The sequence below is a fragment of the Anguilla rostrata genome, chromosome 9 (assembly GCF_018555375.3).
Source record: "Anguilla rostrata isolate EN2019 chromosome 9, ASM1855537v3, whole genome shotgun sequence".
Lineage (NCBI taxonomy): Eukaryota > Metazoa > Chordata > Actinopteri > Anguilliformes > Anguillidae > Anguilla > Anguilla rostrata.
This window is the reverse complement of record NC_057941.1, coordinates 37,886,046-37,907,103: the sequence shown is the minus strand read 5'-3', so window position 1 is coordinate 37,907,103 and position 21,058 is coordinate 37,886,046. Positions and strand designations below refer to the sequence as shown.

The window sequence follows — 21,058 nt, the reverse complement described above, 5'->3', positions numbered from 1 at the left end:
GGTTTTGATCTTGGCATTGTTATAATCCTGATGTGTGATGTGTTCTAAAACTTTCACCCATAATAGACCTGAGTGAACTAGGATACGCAGCATCAAGTGGATTGGGGGTACTGGCAAATGCATGCATGTAGATTATATCCATATAATCCAACACAGATAAAAATATTTTTGTACAACTTCTAATCAGGATGCCCTTATTAAGTACTGTTTGATCCTTTAGAAAAACCCAGTTTATATTCATTTTTTGTTTTTTACCAACTCTACAATATGTGTGTTAAAATGTAAATATTCATCTAAACAGATACTGTAATGCTTAAAACACTGGGTTCTCTGAATTTTGAAATCATCCATAATATAAATATTTTTAAATTGCTGTGAAGTTTCCCTTTAGATTTACTAAAGAGCCAAACTCTTGGTGTTGTATAGGTATGGGGAATGCCCTGCCAAGGCGTAAATTGGCTGGATGGCATACCTGCCATCCCAATAACACTGCCCAATTAATGTTACCATCTATGTGGAATCATTCAGGTTGCTAAAAATGTGATTTTCAATATCTCATCAGTTTGCTTGACATTTTGCGGAGGTGTGGGCGGGTTTGAGGACGGAGAAGGAGACGAACACAGAGTCTAGAAGGGCCACAAAAAACCTGCATAGTATACCTTTTAGTCAAAACGGTTCACATTCACCGCTGCGCCTGTACTTAAAACTGCTTTTTAACTAGGCTACTGTAGCTACCCTACATCGCCACATTTCTAAATTAATGTTAGCTAGCCCTATACATACTCGACCAACATAGAAACATTTAGTAGGTTTGTCATGTGCACTAGCCCATTAAAAACACTTCCATTTTAAAAATATGGCATGCACTTTCATTTATTTGTCGGTCATGGTAAAGGAATGTCGATCTGGTCAACTTAAAAAAATCATACACAGCCATTCGGAACTTTTGAACTGTTTTTCTTAAAACCGGAAGGTATGACGATACAGAATTTTATGAAGTTTACCAGCGGTTTGTTTGCAGCTTGACGGCAAGCTGCAGTAGATCGTATGGTATGGTAATTAGGTGGGAGTTAAAATTGTCATTTACCGTGTTATAACTTGACATTTTGGACTTGACTTAACAACTTTCTCTGAAAGAATGGATGTCTCTTAAGGATATTTAATTAAAAATTGACGTGACAAGTTTATTGCATATTGTTGAATTAATGTGTATCCATCGGGTCTGCGTTACCATTAGGGGGTGTTTGGTATGAAGAGGTTTAAAGGTAGCCTGTTATAGAAATGGAAAAATAGTGGGCTCTCAAACTTCATGAGCTCGGGATTGGTGATCTCTAATTTGGCTAATCCAAACAGCCCATGCCACAATTGCAATAAAGTGAGCCTGTGAGAAGTGCATAGATGCCTGAGATGAGGTGCTGAGGAGGCTAGTAATAAGACTTAAATGGCAGTCACTGATTCTTAACATTTGTTCACATTTGAATGCAATTTGCCTACGTTTGTGACCCAGTTACAGAGTTGAAATGGAAATAGAATTTAATGTTGTTTATCTTTAAGAAATTGTGCCGTTACAGGCCTAAACATATCCCATCCAAGGAATATTATATAGAGCTATGAGAAATTGTTAAATGGCAGTTGTGGCAACACAGCAACCGGCTTTTGGGGGAGCAATAAAGGCTGCTTCTGCACATTGGCGGAAGGAGCAAAATCCTACCTGTGTGTGCATCTTGCACTAGTATTGACAGCGAACAGCTGTTCAGTAGCTACAGCAGCGCATATTGTGGATGAAAAAAACTGGGAAAATAGTAAAAACTGAGGGAGAGATAGAGGGTTTATACGCAGTAATGTTAACGTTAATGTTAAGCTTGTTGTTGTCTGCCTTTGATATCTAGTCATAGTTAACGTTAGCTAGCATAAAGTTGGTCCTAGATGAGCTGACAATTCTCAACCAACAATTACCCATTAAAAAGTTATCTTCATGCAAGCGACTAATCAAATATGTTTACGTTTGATCATTATATTCGGCATGAATACATTTTAATTAGATATTAGCTACTCACCTGAGCATCCGCCATGCTTCATCAGCTCCCGTCCTCTCCAAGTATGGGCCGCAAAAGGCTATTCCTTGCTGCTCACTGATTGGTTGTGAGCTCTTCTTCCTCTGATTGGCTGTAGGTACCATAACTCTGATTGGTGCATACATGTGTGGATTTTTTCCATTGCTACATGGAAAAATAGTGCCAAAATGATTTGTATTTTCGTGTGTCCACAGCTTGAGATTTGTATTTTGCAATTTGCAGTTTGAGATTTGTAAAACAGGATTTGTAGTTTTACAATGCGTAAAAAACGTGTGAGTTGTGAAACACGTATAAATAATATTGGCACTAAATTCACTCCATATGGATACATTCAATTATGATGTCTATTGAATGCCTGGTGGCGCTGTAGTGTATCTGACAAAATTTTGACCTTCAGGAGCCCAGCCCCCTTTAATTCCAGGCTTGGACTTCAGCCTTGGTCTTCGGCCTGAATTGAAGGGTGCATTATTCTGAACAAGGCAAAACTTTCAATAATATTTTACATTCATAGGTGTTCTGGGGTGTTCAGGTTTTTGGCTTGCTGGGCTTTAAATCCATGAAAATGCATGGTGTTGTTAAATGGACATGGTTGACTTGCAGCAAATCAAAATTTGAATGGTGTTGATGGCTTGAAACCATTGGGATGGCAGGTATGCCATGCCACCAAGTTACGCCTTGGCGGGGCAGCATGCCCCATACCTATACAGAACCGAGAGTTTAGCACTTTTCAGGGTTCCCCACAAAAATAATCACAACAGCCACAGACACTTAGCCCTTAAAAACATTAATTTCTGTACATTCAACAGACAGATTTCATAAATATCTTCACATGTCCACACAATAAAGCCCCAAACTAAGGGGATTTTGCATTTTCTCCTTCTTCTTCCTGCTACCTAGCCCACAAACAAAATGTCTCCCCATTGGACATTTTACCAACACCAGCCAATCCTTCACCTACATGAGCCAATCACATCACATACACACGCAAAATAGACATATCTTTTTACTCTAAAATGGTCATGGTCTATGGATCATAGGGTCCCAGGTTCAAGCCCCTCCTTGAACAAGTTTCTTTAACCTGCTTTTTTCCTCAGTAATAATTCTCTATTACTTCTCAATTATTTATTTTGCACCACATCTACCTAGCGTTCACGGAACGTGTACACTGCATTATGACGTACCATCTACACGTTCAGTTAACCATCTACAATATTGCCAGGCCATGTGGATTCAACGGGAGCTCTTCTATTATCACCCAAGAAATTTCCCAGTTGTAATAGCTAGTCCGTTCGTGGCTGAGTGGTAAATTTCACAGTCTACGGATCATGAAGTCACAGGTTGAAGCCCCGCTGGAAGTAAGTTTCTTAAACAAGCTTTTTTGCTTGACAATTGCTCAACAATTGCACCACATCTACCCAGCGTTCAACGAACGTACATACTGCATTATGACATATCATCTGCACGTTCACTTACCCGGCTACAGTATCGCCTGGCCATATGAATTCAACCGGAGCTCAGCTGTGCTTACTGCCATGTGTTCTTCTTTAAAACCACAGACACGACTGAAAAATTTCACGCATTGAACAGCTATGTCATGGTGGTGAAGACTGGAAAACGTAAAATCGAAGGATCGAATCCCGCCTCACCCTCAGGCAAATACTTTCATATTTTACACTAACGTTTTCTTACACTTATATTTCCTTTACTAAAAGTCACTCACGGCCAGCCATATGCATTTCATGACGGCAAATGTATTGATTTTCTTAAAAAGTTACACCAGCTGACCACTGTGCCATTTCTATATTTCTTCACTTGGCTACTGTAGAAAATGTTCTTATCAGCAAATGTCACTTTTCTACATTCATGTTACCTCGCCCTGTTTTCTATCTACCCACATACAAACAATTACTTTGAATGTACTGTCTGCAACTCCCCATTAAAACATTACATTTAAAATCATGACTCAAACATAATTATAACTACTAGTACTGAACATGACAAAAGTACTTCAGTGCAATACATTTCCTTCGCAATATCACACGTTACTTTATCCACCGCTTTAACAAGTGATTTCTTATACTGTCTGTTATATACACCGTTTGATAAGCAAGCTCATCTCGCTCATGGTTACTTCATTTACTTTCAACTATAGTCTGTGATCATGTCACAACTCACCTACATACCCATTCTGCTAAAAACATATTGTTTCAACTACTAAATTTCATCATTTATCCTTATTTCTCTCATACTATTGTTATTTTATAATTTGCAAAGATTGCTGGGACATACGTGTCCGCTCCTATTCTCCACTATCAAGTGTTCCGGTTCTACTACTTCCAATTCTCATGTAAGGTCACTGATGTACCTAAGAAAAACAGCGAAGAGGACTCCTACTCGCAGATAAGCGTATCAAAATACCTTCTAAACCTAACAAACACTAAAAGTGCATCTCCTCGAAATAACAGAAAACGGAGCATGACAGAAGGGTACACAAGTTGCGACCTAGGGAGCTCTAATTCTACAAGCTTGCTGATAATTTTGTCAATCAAGGCTCATTGGATGGCCATCAAATCCGTGAGTACATACACTGGGCATATTTCAGCTACGTTTCTGATGCGTTTATACTTACACCACCGCACCCTTTGTCACAGCCAATAGGATCAGTAACTAAAGTGACTTGTGCGTTTAGATCTTTGGAAGAATGGTGTTACATCCCTCCAATAGAGATCCAGATACTTGTAGAATCTATGCCAAGGTGCATTGAAGCTGTTCTGGTGGCTCGTGGTGGCCCAACACCTTACTAAGACACTTTATGATGGTTTTTTCTTTAATTTGTCACCCAACAACATTGTATGGCCAAAAATATTGGGCCACCTGTAGTTTTAAAATAACCTTTAGAGAAGAATTCAGTTAGTAAATGCACATTTACTGAATTACAAACCAAGTGTAAACATGTTTTTTTCCCGCATTTCTCGCAACAATAACTCTAAAAGATGAGTTTTACATAAAAATAATCTTAAGACACAACTTTCCTTAAAATAGCCTCCTTCGGCTTAATTACAATTAATTATTGGAAGTCTATCCAATCATTTTGCTAAGTGGGAGGTGAAGCGGTAATTAAATTATGTGAAATCACACGTGGCTAAACAAACATGCATTGGGGTGGTGGGTATGCCAAGTTATGGCTACTGCTTGGTGGGGCGGCATGCCCCATACCTATACAGCACCGAGAGTTTGCCACTTTTCAGGGTTCCCTACAGAAACAACCATAATGACCACAGACTCTCAGCCCTTAAAAACATACATTTCTGTACCTTCTGACCCCTTTTCAACAGACATATTTCACAAACAACAATAAAGCCCCCAATTTGGGGATTTAGCGTTTTTTTCCTTCTTCTTTTTCCTGCCACAAATGCTCAGAGCCTACAAAGAATATGTCTCCTCATTGGTATTTTTTACGTTCATCAACCAATGAAAACATCGGAGACACACACAAAATGAACATGTAGTTTTGCAGAAGTTTGCACGTTTAAAACGGTAAAACTTTTCACCTCTGACGTCTGCTTCCCTCATAGCTGACTGGCTAGTGCCTATGCCCTTGGAACATTCCGCACGACTGACCCGGGTTCAAATCCCCCCTCCAACTGAAGCAAATCTCAACCATTATGCTACCTTGCTGGCTAACAAAAAATACAACATTTAAAATATTGCTTTTACATCTGTACAATCTTTGCGGGAAACTCATTCACATTTTTGAAATCCAAATAAAATACACCCACACTTTACACAGTTCCGCTTTCTGCATTTTCAACGTGTTTAACGATAGCTACCTTGCTAACAAGACGTCAGACCTACTGTATAACATTAGTACACATACAGGCGCCTCAGAAACCGAGCTCTAACATCTCTGTTACGATTCGGTCCAGTTAGTAACGTCACCGGTCGTTTAGAAACTGCTGCAAGTTAATGATTTCACACAAGGTATGTCCACTTTCTTTAACTCAGAAACGTTTCTCGTTCATCGCTGCCCCTGTTCTCATAACTACTTCTTAACTAGGGTAGACTACTGGAGCTAGATTTAAACCTGCAACGCCACATTTCTAAATTCATGTTACCTAGCCCTATACATCCTCTACCAACATACAAATAATTAGTAGGCCTGTCGTTTGCAATAACCCATTAATAACACTTACATTTTAAATATGACATGCACTTTCATTTATTTGACATTCATGGTAAAGGAAAATGTTAGTACATGACATTGGCATTCATGGTAAAGGATTGAATCCATGCCTATATCTTTCTTTCAGAATGTAGGCTATGTGTGTTTGCATTCATTTGTGTGTATGCATGTCTGTCATAGCCTACATTTATATATGAATTACTATTATCACTCATTACAAACACAGTGCAGAAAGAAATGATCCATTTAAATGTCTTGCATGAGGCAATTTTTGTTATTAGACACTTTGATGTGACACAGAGTTTGAATGACAACATTGTGAGATGGTAGTATTAAAAAACACAGGGCCAAGCAGTGTTGGGGAAGCTACTTTGAAATTACTTCACACTGGAAGAAGTTGAACTACAGCAAAGCTACCCTAGGGAGAAATCTATTTTGGTTGACTAAAGCTACTTAGAAAAAGTAGTTCAAACTACTTTGTAAAAAAAATTGAAATTTAAATAAAATTGTATGCTGTTACAATATTAACCTTAGGTGGCAAAAAAACAGCAAGCCAACCTCAGCCTAGCCAGTCCTTCATTTGAATGATTCTGGCTAAGCTATTCATAGTATTGGATTGATTGCAGACACCTTGGTCAGCAACCACAGGTGATTGTAATCAAATAGTAGGTGATTATCATGAAAGACCCCCTTACATTGCGCCATATTGTTTGGCGGCAAAACACATTATGAGAATAGTATGACTAGGTCAGCTAATGTTAGCTAATGTTTGCTTTATGTCTGCAAACCCGACATTAGCTGGTTAGCGACATGTTAGTTTTTGATAGAACATAATTGTTGTCAGATGAACTAACGCTACAGATTTTATTTAATTAGACTAACGATAACGTTAACTGAATTAAATCACTTGCTTGTGTGTAACATTACAATGTGGCTAACTTATCTAAACTTCGCTAAATTGGCTAGCAAAGTCAATGTTAATACACTCACCTTTATATGTGTTCTTAGATTTGTGTTTGACGTATTTGCAGTAGAGAGTGTATTTACTCTCGGCTTGCATAGCTCACAAGTAAAAACGTAGGTTTTGTTGGTGGAGCTCGTCAGTGTCATGTATTTGCTTAAGTATGGCCATGGTGATTCTTCCTCAGGCTGAGATTCGGGAGGTTTATTCATGATGACGCTGTCGCTGTGTGAGCACTGAGCAACGCCCGCCCTTTTGCACGTGCACTACACAAAGGTCAAGTGTGTGGTGGTGGCTGCCTGATTGCCTGGGCATGCCTTCACAGCGGTCAGGATGAAAGAAAAAGGGGGCGGGGCTGGTCAAAGGGGGTTCGATTACAGTAGTGAAGCAAAGGTAAAATAAAAAAACATTCCTTTCCTTTTATGGCCCAAAATTGTTTGTACTTTCAGTAGTTAACTACACAAAAAAATGGCAAAAAAGTAATTTAACTACTTGAATCACTATGCAAATATGAATGTAGTTGAACTACCAGCAAGCTACTGCAAAATGTAGTTAAACTACTAGTTTAATTACATGTAGTTCACTATTCCCCAACATTGGGGCCAAGTGACTTGAAACAATTTAGGTAACACTGGGTAGCATTGCTTTGCAATAGCTTGTGTAATTTGTGTGAGGTAAGATATTGTATGTAATTTTGGTATAAATACTTTTCATGGCAGGCCTAGATTTTGGCTGGTTTGAATGAATGACTTGTAGATAGACTTATAGAGTGCTTTGTATGTGTGAGTAACTTGGCATTTTTGTATGTTGAAAATGTGTTTTTCATCAGATAAGATATACTCAAACAGTATCCCCAATGCTCAACAGCAGTAAATGCAAAGATCTACAACAATCTCAATTCTGTCACATTTAGGTTTGTGTAAATTCTGCCTTTGAACCCAGATTCTGTCATTCAGTCCATAATTTCAGAAAAATGGGAAATATTAGCCATTACATTTCATTACATTTATTTAACAGATTAGGTTTGTAACAAACTTTATTTCTGTGAAGTTTTACAAGAAATGCCAGTAAAGTGCCTGAACTTGTTCACTATCTGTTATTTCATACAAATGAACCTGTGAGGAGAGCAGAATATACTATCTATATTGATAACATGGACAATGATTCACTATGGCAAAGGAGTGTTTCAGGAATGTTTTGCTCAGATTCAAAGAGGCTGTTTTAGTGGGAAAGATTACTTTTATTTGTCTCAAACTATGGGAGGAGATATGCAATCAGACTAAAACATTTATTGGCCACTATGTCAGGTCCTTCATGGACCCAACAGCTAAGAGCCTGGTAATACATTGAACTACACCCATTCAATCCAGGCGTAGTAACTGATAGAAATGTATAGACTGATATACGTTTATATTGCAATGCCATTGATTTCTTGTACTGTTTTCTGATGCTTAATACATACCATGGTAACTCCATACAGTGTAGTCTGAAGACATTCACAAATGTACCTATAGTTTAAAAAAAAAAATTTTTTTTTACCCAGAGCTGAAATAAATATATGTATATATATGTGTGTGTGTGTGTACATGTATTAATTCCTATTGTCAGGTCGAACACAGCAGGCCTCTTAATAACAATGTAATATTGGGTGGACTATTAGAGCAATTTTGCCATATCAAATTACGTATATTGTCTCTGTCTCAATTGCCGTAATTTAAAAATTAGATATCTGACAGTGGGTACCCAGAATCTAAGACACCTTAACTATTTGTGATGTGTTCGAGCCTTCATGTGAACTTCAATTTCACAAATGTTTTCCACCAGTCTTGCATGCAGTATACATTTATTACAGGTAAAATGACAGAGTAGATGTAACAAAACATTATAGTGTACACAACAGGAAGAATATGGGAGGGCAAGGAGAAATAAGAATGACAACAGAGTTGACGGGGTGGATATTGCAATGAGTTGCTTCATGACTTCTTTCTGGATATCAAGGTACAAGGTATCCACAGTACAGAACATTTAAAAAATATATTTTAGAGATTTAAGAGAAAATTGTTTTGTTATTTTTATTTCATTATTTTTCATCAACATTTCTGAACAAACACAGCACGTCAAAGGATGCCTCAAATTTGACTTCAATTAGGAAATGTCACAAACAGGAAATAATGAAACAATATGCTGCCTACCATGTTAAGGTATTAGAAGAACATACTGTATTGGATTAGCTGTGGCTGCATGTTTTGTTATTCTTTTGCCACTGTTTGGATCTCAGTACCCTGGCTTAATCTGAAGTGTGAGGGGTATTAGTAGTTGAGGGCAGTGTACAGATGTGTCCTTCACACTACCTCAGTCTGTGTGATTCACTGACTCATTGCTTGATGCACTTTATAAAATGGATAGTTCCGGTCCTGGATACTGATTTGACAATACAGCATTCCAGCCATGTAATAGTGTTTCCAGCATTCCAGTGTAGTACATAATAGACTAACAACTATGATGTAACACACCTGTCAACCTTACTGTGTATGTAAATGATGACGTCTGGATTAACATACTCGACGCAAAAGGGAAGTTAGCTAACTAGACTGTTTATAGTTTTTTGTAATTTGATAACTAGAGTGATTGACAGAAAGGTGTCAGAAAGGTGTTGGCTACTTATCATGTTTTCATAACCAGGTATGTGAGCCTGTAATGTAACATTACTACTGTAAAGTTCAGGAGAAGTGGCATTAGTTTGCAAAAATGAGTTAGCAAGCATTTTAGCTACCTAGCTAATGCTAATTCATATTATCTAGGCTATGTTCTCTCTGCTTTTGCATTACATTACAGGAATTTGGCAGGCTCTCTTATCCAGAGCGACGTACAACAAAGTGTATAACCGTAACCAGGAACAAGTGTGTTAAAAACCCTAGAGGGAAGTACAGTTCCAAGTTCAGGGAGCGACCGCGTAGTTTAACTTGGACCCTGTAGGTTGATCTGATCAATAGAAACAAAAGCAGCTACAAAGCAGTCTATGCAAATAATACAAGCAATAATTAAGTAGGCACGAGTGCAATAACTAAAATAAACTAAGATAAACAGCTTACCTAGCTACAAACCTAAGGATGTATTGGTGTCATTACTTACTGTGTTTTTATAAATGCAATAAGGCACTTGAGGCCATGCTATATTGTGAATACAGTCAAGGCTAAAGGCGTTGCAGGCACAAACAACACCCTTTAGCCTTGACTATATTCACAAAATGGCACGGCCTCTCATGCCTTATTGCTTTCTTCTCCCACACAGACAGATCCATGGACAGCAGAAACAGCAGTGAACACTGAAGAGAACTGGGAGTCGCTGATGGTACCGTTTGCTCTGTAATGGAACTCCACCGATGGAGCTTCACACTCAGATTGAGATACTGTTGTGATTGTATGGAACCCAGAGATATTCTCTCTGTGGTCCTTTGTTGTAGTGGCAGTTGGAGGTACTGATTCTTTGTGGGTATAGCAGTAAGGTCGATGTACTGATGCTCTCTTTGTGCTGTGGGCTTGGCAGCAGTTGAATGCATTGTCATTATATTCTGGGCACATTCACAGGACAATGCTGAATGCTCTCTCTGTATTCTGTGGGCATAGCGGCAGGTAGAGGAGAGGGGCACACAGCTGGCCCTTCAGTATGAAGCTCTGCTGAAACAGCAAGATTCTGACCAGGTGCTGCATGATAGACGGGTCAAAGTACTTGAGCTTCAGAGAGATGGCAACATTCGAGAGCAGCAGGTCAGTCACCCAGTGAGCCTCCTAGATCCCACACTACTGGCCCCTCATACTGCACTGAAATTTTTGTTTGTATGTTGAACATGTTGTGTATTTGGGTCACTAAGCCAGTTATTGGAAGGGCTGTGATCATTTGACTTGAGTGCCAGCTAGGCTTTAGGACTGAGTGACATTTCTTATTCCTTAGGCCCTAATTGACAAGATGGAGTCACTGCGCGTAAAACTCAAGCTAAATTGCAGCAAAATGACCCGAAAAAACTTCACCCTCAAGAAGCAGGAACTGACCAAAGATATGGATAAACTGGAGGAGGAGAGGAACAGGTGAGAGAGGGATGGGCCTATTGAAAGAAGAGAGGAATGGGTAAAGGACAGAAAGGAAAGCTGTAGTTGTACCAAAGAGACATGATAAAGAGGGAGATTCACTATAATTGCTTATGAGACATAAGATCTGTTGTGTTTGTGTGTGCCAGACTCTCATTGGACCTGGAGGAGTCAGAGAAAAGGCTGACAGCACTGATAGAGGAGCAGTGTCAGGAAAAGTAAGACTATGCATGGTCCCCACCAGCTGTGTCCATGTAGCACACATTCCCATCAAACTGTGTCCCCGTAGCACACATTCCCAACCATCTGTGTCCCTGTTGCACACATTCCTCACCAGATGTATTCCCTTAGCACACATTCCTTAACAGCTGTGTCCCTGTAGCACAAATTCCCCACCAGCTACTGTATATCCCTGTAGCACAAATTCCCCATCAGCTACTGTATATCTCTGTAGCACACATTCCCCACCAGCTGCTGTATATCCCTGTACCACAAATTTCCCACCACAGGGTTCGTACGGTCATGAAAAACCTGGAAAAGTCATTGAAATTTAAAATGCAATTTCCAGGCCCTGGAAAAGTTATGGAAAATAATATTTTTTGAAAAGTAATGGAAATATAGCTAAAGTTGCATCAAATATAATTACTAATTAATCCAATCATAAAAATTGTATGTATAGTAATAAAACGTAAATTGGCACGTAACCTTCGCGGTATTTGGTGGTGTGAGAAGTTAATTCGGTCCGGCTCCGTCTGTTTACGGGCACGCCTCTGCTGATGTAGCAGTTAGTAAACGTAGGCCCTACTGTGCCGACAATATTCCAGGGAAGTGCAGCTTCAGTAATATATCAGGGCTCGAAATTAACTTTTTTACTTGGTAGCACTGGTGCTCCCAACTTCAAAAACCTAGGAACACCCACCGAAATGTAAGGAGCACCAACAATATATGCAATATATTTTTTATTAATAAAAAACGACAATATAACAGTACAGTTTACAAGTAACAGTTAAACTGTCAAGCATAAAATGTGTCGACTCTTCAAGGAATTGCGTGTTATGCATTCAAACGACAAAGCGCTTCTCGTCACATTAATACCGCTAATTAAATCAACCGCCAGTAAACTGCATCGGAGAAATTAGCTGTTCCAACCGGGTCGCTACACAAAAAGCTTCAACTTTTCAGCTTTCGATAACGCTAATAAATTGAACATAAACTTTTGTCTTCAGGTAACATTAGTTAACGCTTTAGCTCTCTGTGTCGCGTGACAGTGGAGTGCAGCGAAAGGGAGTGATTGAAGGCTAATATTAACCAATTTAAAATCAGCATTAAAGGTAAGAATGTCAAGCTCGCGATTGGTTAGAAGGGTCACCGTCAGCTCACAAGGGACATGCTGAGTGTACTAACTAGCGAATGTACAGAGAAAGTGACGTTCGACTGGAAAAAGAAAAAAAAGGTCGCACCAGAACAATTATTTGCACTCGCACAAATGCTCCCAATTATATTTCGAGGTCGCACAGATTAAATTTCGGGAGCATATGCGACCAAAATGGTCGCAATTTCAAGCCCTGTTTGAGACAAAAATGTTAAACTATTCGAATTAAAATATGAGAGAATGTAACTAAGTGTGTCTGTCTGGTGTTTATTTGTTTTAGAGAGGCACCATATGTTTCAGATGCAGACCTAATTTTACTTAGTGTTATTTATTTATTTATTGACCTTTCAGCATTATTACTGGTTCATAAAGACAGTTGTCATTAAAAACACTGAATTATTTTGCTGTTACAATACAACATCAATACTAAGTAGACAAAAAATTTTAAATATTGCAATTATCTAAGCTGAGATCTAATCTCGTATCCCAAATTTAAATTTAAAATCCGCTGTCATTTAGGAGTCTGCACATATAGGGGATTGGTGATCTCCTGTATCTCTCAGTTCGACATCTTGGGATGGCCAGTTGGTTTGAATTCCTTGTCTGACGACCTGTGAGCTCCTCCCTGAGGGGGGGTAGCCAGTCACTGAAGTTGGACTTTAGCAGCTTTCTGGCAAAGCCAAGACACAGTTGAGTGCGTCTCTCTGATACAATGCACAATCCGAGAGTGCAGAGAGCCTCTGGGTACCCTGAGTACCTCTGGCCAAGTATGATTTTACAAGCCCGTTTCTGTGTGCTTTCCAGCCTTTTAGCCTGGTCTGTAGTCAGGGAACTGTGCCAGACGGGGACTGCATACTCCAGCACCGGGCGTACGTACCCTGTGTAGATGGAAACCAGTTCTGGGTCTCGGACACCAAATTTCTTCAGGCGACGCAGAGCAAAAAGCTTCCTGTTCGCTGAAGTCAGCATGTGGTCCACCTGACTGCCCCAATGCAAATTACTCTGGATGGTGACCCCCAGGACCTTGACAGTGTCACAGACTTCCAGGATGTTCTGGTCAATGGAGAGAGTCGGCAGGGCGGGTGGATGCCTCATGTGGGTGACATGTAAAACTTTACATTTCTTTGGGTTGAGTTTCATTTTGTGCTCCTCTACCCAGATATCAAGACCATTCAGGGTCTGTTGGAGGGTACAGGGTAGTTGGAACTGTTACACTAAATAATTTTAAATTGTCCCGCTGAGATAAAGTCATTTGTTTTGGTCATGGAAATTCAGTTAAAGGTTGTGGAGAAGTCATGGAAAAGTCATTGAAAATCATTGGTGAAAAAGCGTATGAACCCTGCCACCAGCTGTGTCCCTGTAGCACACATTCCCAACTAACTATGTCCCTGTAGCACACATTCCCAACCATCAGCGTCCCTGTAGGACCCGTTCTCCACCAGCTGTGTCCATGTAGCACACATTCCCTTCAAACTGTGTCCCCGTAGCACACATTCCCAACCATCTGTGTCCCTGTTGCACACATTCCTCACCAGATGTATTCCTTTAGCACACATTCCTTAACAGCTGTGTCCCTGTAGCACAAATTCCCCACCAGCTACTGTATATCCCTGTAGCACACATTCCCCACCAGCTGCTGTATATCCATGTACCACACATTTCCCGCCAGCTGTGTCCCTGTAGCACACATTCCCAACTAACTATGTCCCTGTAGCACACATTCCCAACCATCAGCGTCCCTGTAGGACCCGTTCTCCACCAGCTGTGTCCATGTAGCACACATTCCCTTCAAACTGTGTCCCCGTAGCAGACATTCCCAACCATCTGTGTCCATGTTGCACACATTCCTCACCAGATGCATTCCTTTAGCACACATTCCTTAACAGCTGTGTCCCTGTAGCACAAATTTACTACCTGCTGTGTCCCTATGGTATTCTGAGATGCTCTTCTGCATACCTCGGTGGTAACGAGTGGTTATTTTAGTTACTGTTGCCTTTCTATCCGCTCGAACCAGTCTGGCCATTCTCCTCTGACCTCTGCCATCAACAAGGCATTTTCGCCCAGAGAACTACCGCTCACTGGATATTTTCTCTTTTTCATAACATTCTCTGTAAACCCTAGAGATGGTTGTGCGTGAAAATCCCAGTAGATCAACAGTTTCTGAAATTCTCAAACCAGCCGGTCTGGCACCAACAACCATGCCATGTTCAAAGTCACTTAAATCACCTTTCTTCCCCATTCTGATGCTTGGCTTGAACTTCAGCAGATTGTCTTGACCATGTCTACATGCCTAAATGCATTTAGTTGCTGCCACGTGATTGGCTGATTAGGTATTTGCGTTAACGGGTGCAGTTTGCAGTTGAACAGGTGGACCTAATGAAGTGGCTGGTGAGTGTATACGTTTTTTAATTTTTTTATTGAGTATCTTTAAATAGGTTAGTGGTGTTATATAATGTGGATATTTCACACTGTAATATAAGCGTTAGATGGTAGTGTAATAGTGATGACGTGAGAGTTGGAGCATTGCCAAAACGTGGTGGACGATTAAATTGTTTTCATGTCGTCCCATCCCCATACAAGAAAACATACGAGAGCACAGAGGATAGAAATACACACGAGTTAATTATTACACATTTAGGTACTGTACCGCATTGTGTGACAATATTTTTGCATTATTTTTTTAATCTGATAGCAATGTTTCATCTTAAACCTTCATAAGGGGCTTATTTATATGCTTTATATTGGACAAAAAGCATTTTATTCAATTTTGGAGAGATTTTGGATATGTTTCTGTGATTTTCTTGAGTCAAAACAGTTGATTTGTAGTGAAATATGTGAATATGTTGTGATTTACAGCAATGCATAATTGAGATATTTTGGGTAGATTGGGAGACGCTGGGTACACTGCTTAGTTTTTGCTTCATACATCTATGGTAGTTCTACATATCCACCCTTAGACTTTATGAACTTGTGGTCAAGAAGTTTTTGATCTAGCACATGTATAGTTTAACCTGCTGTATATATGCAATCTCTCAGTATTTCATTGCAAACTTAAAAAGTGCAAATTTATTTTGGATTTTTTGTCAAAACAATTGAATTTGTGGCACTTTATTTATTCCAAAATGATGAATATAAACTAATCTGCATTAGTATTTTAAATTGTACAAATGTCTTGCTTCATCTAAGCCATTTTTCAAGTCTCTGTGGTGTTCACATCTGGAGTTATAAACCTTTAAATAGGGTACCCCCTAAATGGGCAAGGATTGGCAAGATTTGGCTTGTGCGCTAAGGGGTTAATTGAATAGTTTAAACAATATGTTTTCTGCAGAATGGGTATATAAGTTAAGTTTGACATGATCATAGACTATTATGCAAAATGCATACTAACCATGACCGAGATCAGTCTGCCAATTGAATGGTAAATAAAACAGATGGCACCTGTCAATAACCATGTTCTCTGGTATAGTTGAGGCCAAAAGTTTACATGCATACATACACCTAGGCTAAAGATAACCAAAACTCAGTTTTTCACAACTGCACATTTCACAGTTATTTCAGCTGTAATTCATTATATCAGAATTTCAGTAGGTCAAAAGTTTACATACACCAAGTTGACTGTCTCTTTAAACAGTCTGCAAGATTCCAGGAATTGATGTATTGACTTTTTAGACGCTTCTGATTGGCTAATTGTCATAGTTAGGAGTTAATTGTGAGTTAATTGGCACCTGTGGCTGTATTTAAGGGCCTACTGTACCTTTATGGCCACTGCCTTTTTGCCCTTGATACCATGGGAAAATCCAAGCAACTCAGCCAAAACTTCAGGAAAAAGATTGTGGACCTCCACAAGTCCGGTTCCTCTTTAGGAGCAATTTCCAAACAACTGAAGGTTCCACGAGTATCTGTACAAACAATTGTATGCAAATATGAAAATCGTGGGACCACACAGACACTGCATCAGTTAGGAAGGAGGCACAAATTAACTCCCAGGGCTGAACAAACTTTGATTCAAAAGGTTCAACTGAACCCCAAGACAAAGGAATTGGTGACGGAGTTGGAGGCATCAGGTACCAAAGTATCTACATCCACCATTAAGATAATCCTACATTGCCATGGCCTGAAAGGAAGAAGCCCCTACTCTAAGATCGGCATAAAAAAGCCATAATGAAGTTTGTTGGTGATCACCAGGATGAGGACCTAGCCTTGTGGAGGAGTGTCCTCTGGTCGGATGAAACAAAAATTGAACTGTTTGGCCATAATGACCAGCGCTATGTATGGAGGATAAAGGGTAAGGCGTTTAATCCGGAGAACACCATCCCAACTGTGAAGCATGTGGGTGGCAGCATCATGTTGTGGGGGTGTTGTGCTGGAAAAGAGACTGGGCACTTCAGAAAATAGATGGTATCATGAGGAAGGAGGATTATCTAGAAATACTGAAGCAACATCTCAAGACATCAGCTAGGTCAACTGGGTCTTCCAGCAGTACAGTGACCCTAAGCATACCTCCAAAGTTGTAAAAAAATGGCTTAAAGACAACTATATAAGTATTGGAGTGGTCATCACAAAGCCCTGCCCTGACTGAACTTAAAAAGTGTGTCTGAGCAAGGAGGCCCACAAACCTGACTGTGTCAGGAGGAATGGGCAAATAATCCGGCAAAGTATTGTGAAAAGCTTGTGGAAGTTACGCAATTAAAAGGCAGTGCCACCAAATACTAACAAAGTGTATGTAAACTTTTGACCCACTGAAAATCTAATATAGTACATAAAAGCTGAAATAAATATGTCTTTTAGCTAGTATTTTGAAATGACCTCTTATGGAGATAAAGTAGATACCCTAATTGACTTAACACAGGAAATGACTTAACACAGGAAATGTATGAAATGTGTGGAGTTCAGAAAAATTGAGTTTGAATGCCTTTAGCCTATGTGTATGTAAACTTTTAGCCTCAACTGTATATAAGTGTCTCAAATGCAATAAACTGTTGTACAAATGTGTTTTTTTCACATAGACTACTGCTAGTTATGAAATTGTTTGTGTGTTTTTAATGGGGTGTTGTAGACAACAGACTAATTATTTGTATGTCGGTAAATAGAGAACAGGGCTAGCTAACATTAATTTAGAAACGTGGCGCTTGCAAGTGACGTTAGCTACAGTAGCCTAGTAAAAAAAAAAGTTGTTAAACAGTAGAAACACCACAGTGGTCAGCTGTTGTAACTTTTTAAGAAAATCAATAAATCTGGCATCATGAAATGTATATGGCTCCTTGTTCGTGACTTTTGCTAAACGTACGAACATTGAACATTCCAATATAATTTGGATGTCAATATTGTATAAGGGAATAAAGTTATAAACACCTAGTTAGTTAAATGGCCATGTATGGCTTTGCAGTAAGAAGTCATTATTTAATGCTGTTGTTTGCTCATGTTTTTAAAGAAGGTAGCCCAGTAAGCACAAGCCCAAATACAGGTGGACTGTAGGCATCTAAAGAAGTGGAAATCTAGGTTGACATGTTTTGAAAAATTCAGCGTAGGTTTTACTTCCATATGTCCTGGCTATATCCTATCCGGCTAGAAAACTTTCACATTGCAACTAATGGTAGAGGAACAAATCTCCAAAAAAGGCTTTAGTTTTTGAGATACCCCTACCCAATGTAGAACAAAGCACAACCATGTTTTTTCATAACTTCAATATGTCTAGTTTTTGAAATGGATGGTTGTATAAAAATATTTTACTGCAAAATTAGTTTTTTTGGTTGATGTTTGGATCCTCCCCAAAACTGAAAATAGTGAAAATTTAGGCTTCTCCAAAAGGGACAGCGTCTGCCTTATCACACGTTTCTCTGGAAATAATGATCAGAATGTCACCAAATTTGGACTGGATGTACAGGGAGCCAGTGTAGGTTGCATACAACAGGAGTTATATGATCTCTCATTTTAGTTTTTGTTAAAACCCTGGCAGCAGTGTTCTGAATGGTCTGTAGTTTTGCAATGGCTGCTTTTGGTAAGCCAGTATATAGAGCATTACAGTAGTCAAGACGACTAGAAACAAAAGCATGAACAAGCTTTTCAGCATCTTGCTGGCAGTGTAGTGGTCTCACCTTCACTATATTGCACAAATGATAAGTTTTGGCCAACAAATTAAAATGGGCTTTAAAATTGAGGTCAGAAACTAAAATGACACCGAGGTTTCTTACTTGTGGTCGTGTCTGCCAGGCCAGATGTCCCAGTTTAGCAAAAATCCCTCTTATTTTTTGGGCCAACTAGGAGGATCTCAGTCTTATCTTCATTTAGCTTTAGGAAGTTCTTGTTCATCCATTCATTAATGGCTGACGCACAGTCAGTTAGATTAGACAGAGTATTTGGGTCATCTGACCTCACAGACACATGCAGCTGTGTGTCGTCAGCATAGCTGTGGAAGTTCACGCCATGCTAACAGATTATGGATCCCAGTGGCAGCATGTAGATTGAGAACAACAAAGGTCCTAGGACACTGCCTTGGGCCACACCATAGTCAATGTTTGTTGTTTCCGATATGTGTTCCCCGATTCTGACATGGAATTTCCTTCCAGTAATGTATGATTGAAACCAGCTTAGAACTGTACCAGAGAGACCAACCCATTTCTCAAGATGGCTAAGTAAAAGATTGTGGTCAATAATGTCAAAAGTGGCGCTAAGGTCAAGGAGAATGAAAGAATATTTCCACTATCACCATTTAATCTGAGATCATTTAAAACATTGACGAGAGCTGTCTCTGTACTATGGTTTGCTCTGAAGCCAGATTGAACATTTTCAAGAATACTATTCTCAGAAAGGTGCTTGTTTAATTGTTTAAACACTTCCTTCTCTAAAGCCTTGCTCAGGAAAGGTAGATTTTAAATGGGGCGGTAATTACTAAGCGAGGAGGGGTCTAAGTTAGGTTTTTGAGTAAAGGTTTTACAATTGCGGTCTTAAAAAGGTTTGGGAAAATGCCTGATCTTGGGAGGATTTAATAAGGAGTGTATTTAAGAATCAGAATCAGAATCGGGTTTTATTGGCCAAACATGCTTTTTTTCACATGTAAGGAATTTGACTCCAGTTCACAGTAACTCACACTGTACTTACATTCACAATGTCAACAACAAACAACAATGACAAACAACAAGAGTAGGTTTTACCTACTGTAAGCAGTAGTGAAAGTGCGTTGTGCATATACAAAGAATAAATATGTAATAAATATAAGTGTATGAATAAATTATTGCACTATGAACATGGCTGTGGGTATGTATGACTATTTTTTGATAGACAGGTCTGGCTGGGTTAATTGTTCATGAGAGAGATGGCGTGTGGGAAGAAGCTGTTCCTGTGTCTTTTGGTTCTTCTGTGCAGTGCTCTGAAGCGCCTTCCGGAGAGGAGGAGTTCAAAGATGTGGTGGCCAGGATGCGAGGGGTCGGCAATGATCTTCCCCGCCCGCTTCCTTGCTCTGGTAGTGTAGAGATCTTGGAGTGAGGGCAGGTTTAGTCCAATCATCCTTTCTGCAGACCTGATAGTGCCCTGCAGCCGGTGTATGTCCTGTTTTGTGGCAGTGCCAAACCACACTGTTATGGCGGTAGAGAGGACAGACTCAATCACAGCTGAGTAAAACTGCACCAACTGTTCCTGAGGCAGGTTGAACCTCCTGAGCTGGCGCAGGAAGTACATTCTCTGCTGGACTTTTTTTTGTAATGGAGACAATGTTGGTCTCCCACTTCAGGTCCTGGGAGATTGTAGTTCCCAGGAATTTGAAGGTCTCCATGGCTGCCACAGTGCTGCCTTGTATGGTAGGGGGGTCAGGATAGGAGGATGTCTCCTGAAGTCCACTGTCATCTCCACTGTCTTGAGTGTGTTGTGGCTGCACCAGAGGGCCAGCCGTTCAACCTCCCCTCTGTATGCGGACTCGGCACCATCTCGTATGAGACCAATGACGGTTGTGTCGTCCGCAAACTTCAGGAGTTTAACAGAGGAGTCCCTGAAGGTGCAGTCATTGGTGTACAGGGAGAAGAGCAGTGGGGAGAGCACGCAACGCTGCGGCGCACCTGTGCTGGTTGATTGGGTGCAGGATGTGAGTTTCCCCAACCTCACTTGCTGCTTCCTATCAGTGAGGAAGCTGGTAATCCACTGACAGGTAGAGGCAGACACAGTGAGCTGGGAGAGCTTGGAATGGAGTAGTTCCGGGATGATCGTGTTGAACGCCGAGCTGAAGTCCAAAAACAGGATCCGTGCATAAGTCCCCGGGCAGTCCAGATGGCGGAGAATGTAGTGTAATCCCATGTTGACTGCATCGTCCACTGACCTGTTGGCCCGTAGGTTAACCCTCTGGGGTCGAGAGCTCCGCCGGCGGAGCTCGACAAGATGAAATTAACTTTCGTT

The 21,058-nt window shown here is 40.1% G+C and overlaps 1 protein-coding gene across 4 annotated transcripts in view; it reads left to right on the top strand.

Moving 5' to 3' along the window:
* rnf214 (ring finger protein 214) overlaps positions 1–21,058 on the top strand; it is a 62,938-nt gene that overhangs the window by 9,295 nt on the left and 32,585 nt on the right. For all 4 annotated transcript variants that reach the window (XM_064352042.1, XM_064352041.1, XM_064352040.1 and 1 more), the window contains 4 exons: positions 10,511–10,570; positions 10,846–10,986; positions 11,171–11,304; positions 11,454–11,522. In XM_064352042.1, coding sequence (XP_064208112.1) covers positions 10,568–10,570; positions 10,846–10,986; positions 11,171–11,304; positions 11,454–11,522 — 347 coding nt within the window. In that variant the 5' untranslated portion in view covers positions 10,511–10,567. The remainder of the gene's footprint in view (positions 1–10,510; positions 10,571–10,845; positions 10,987–11,170; positions 11,305–11,453; positions 11,523–21,058) is intronic.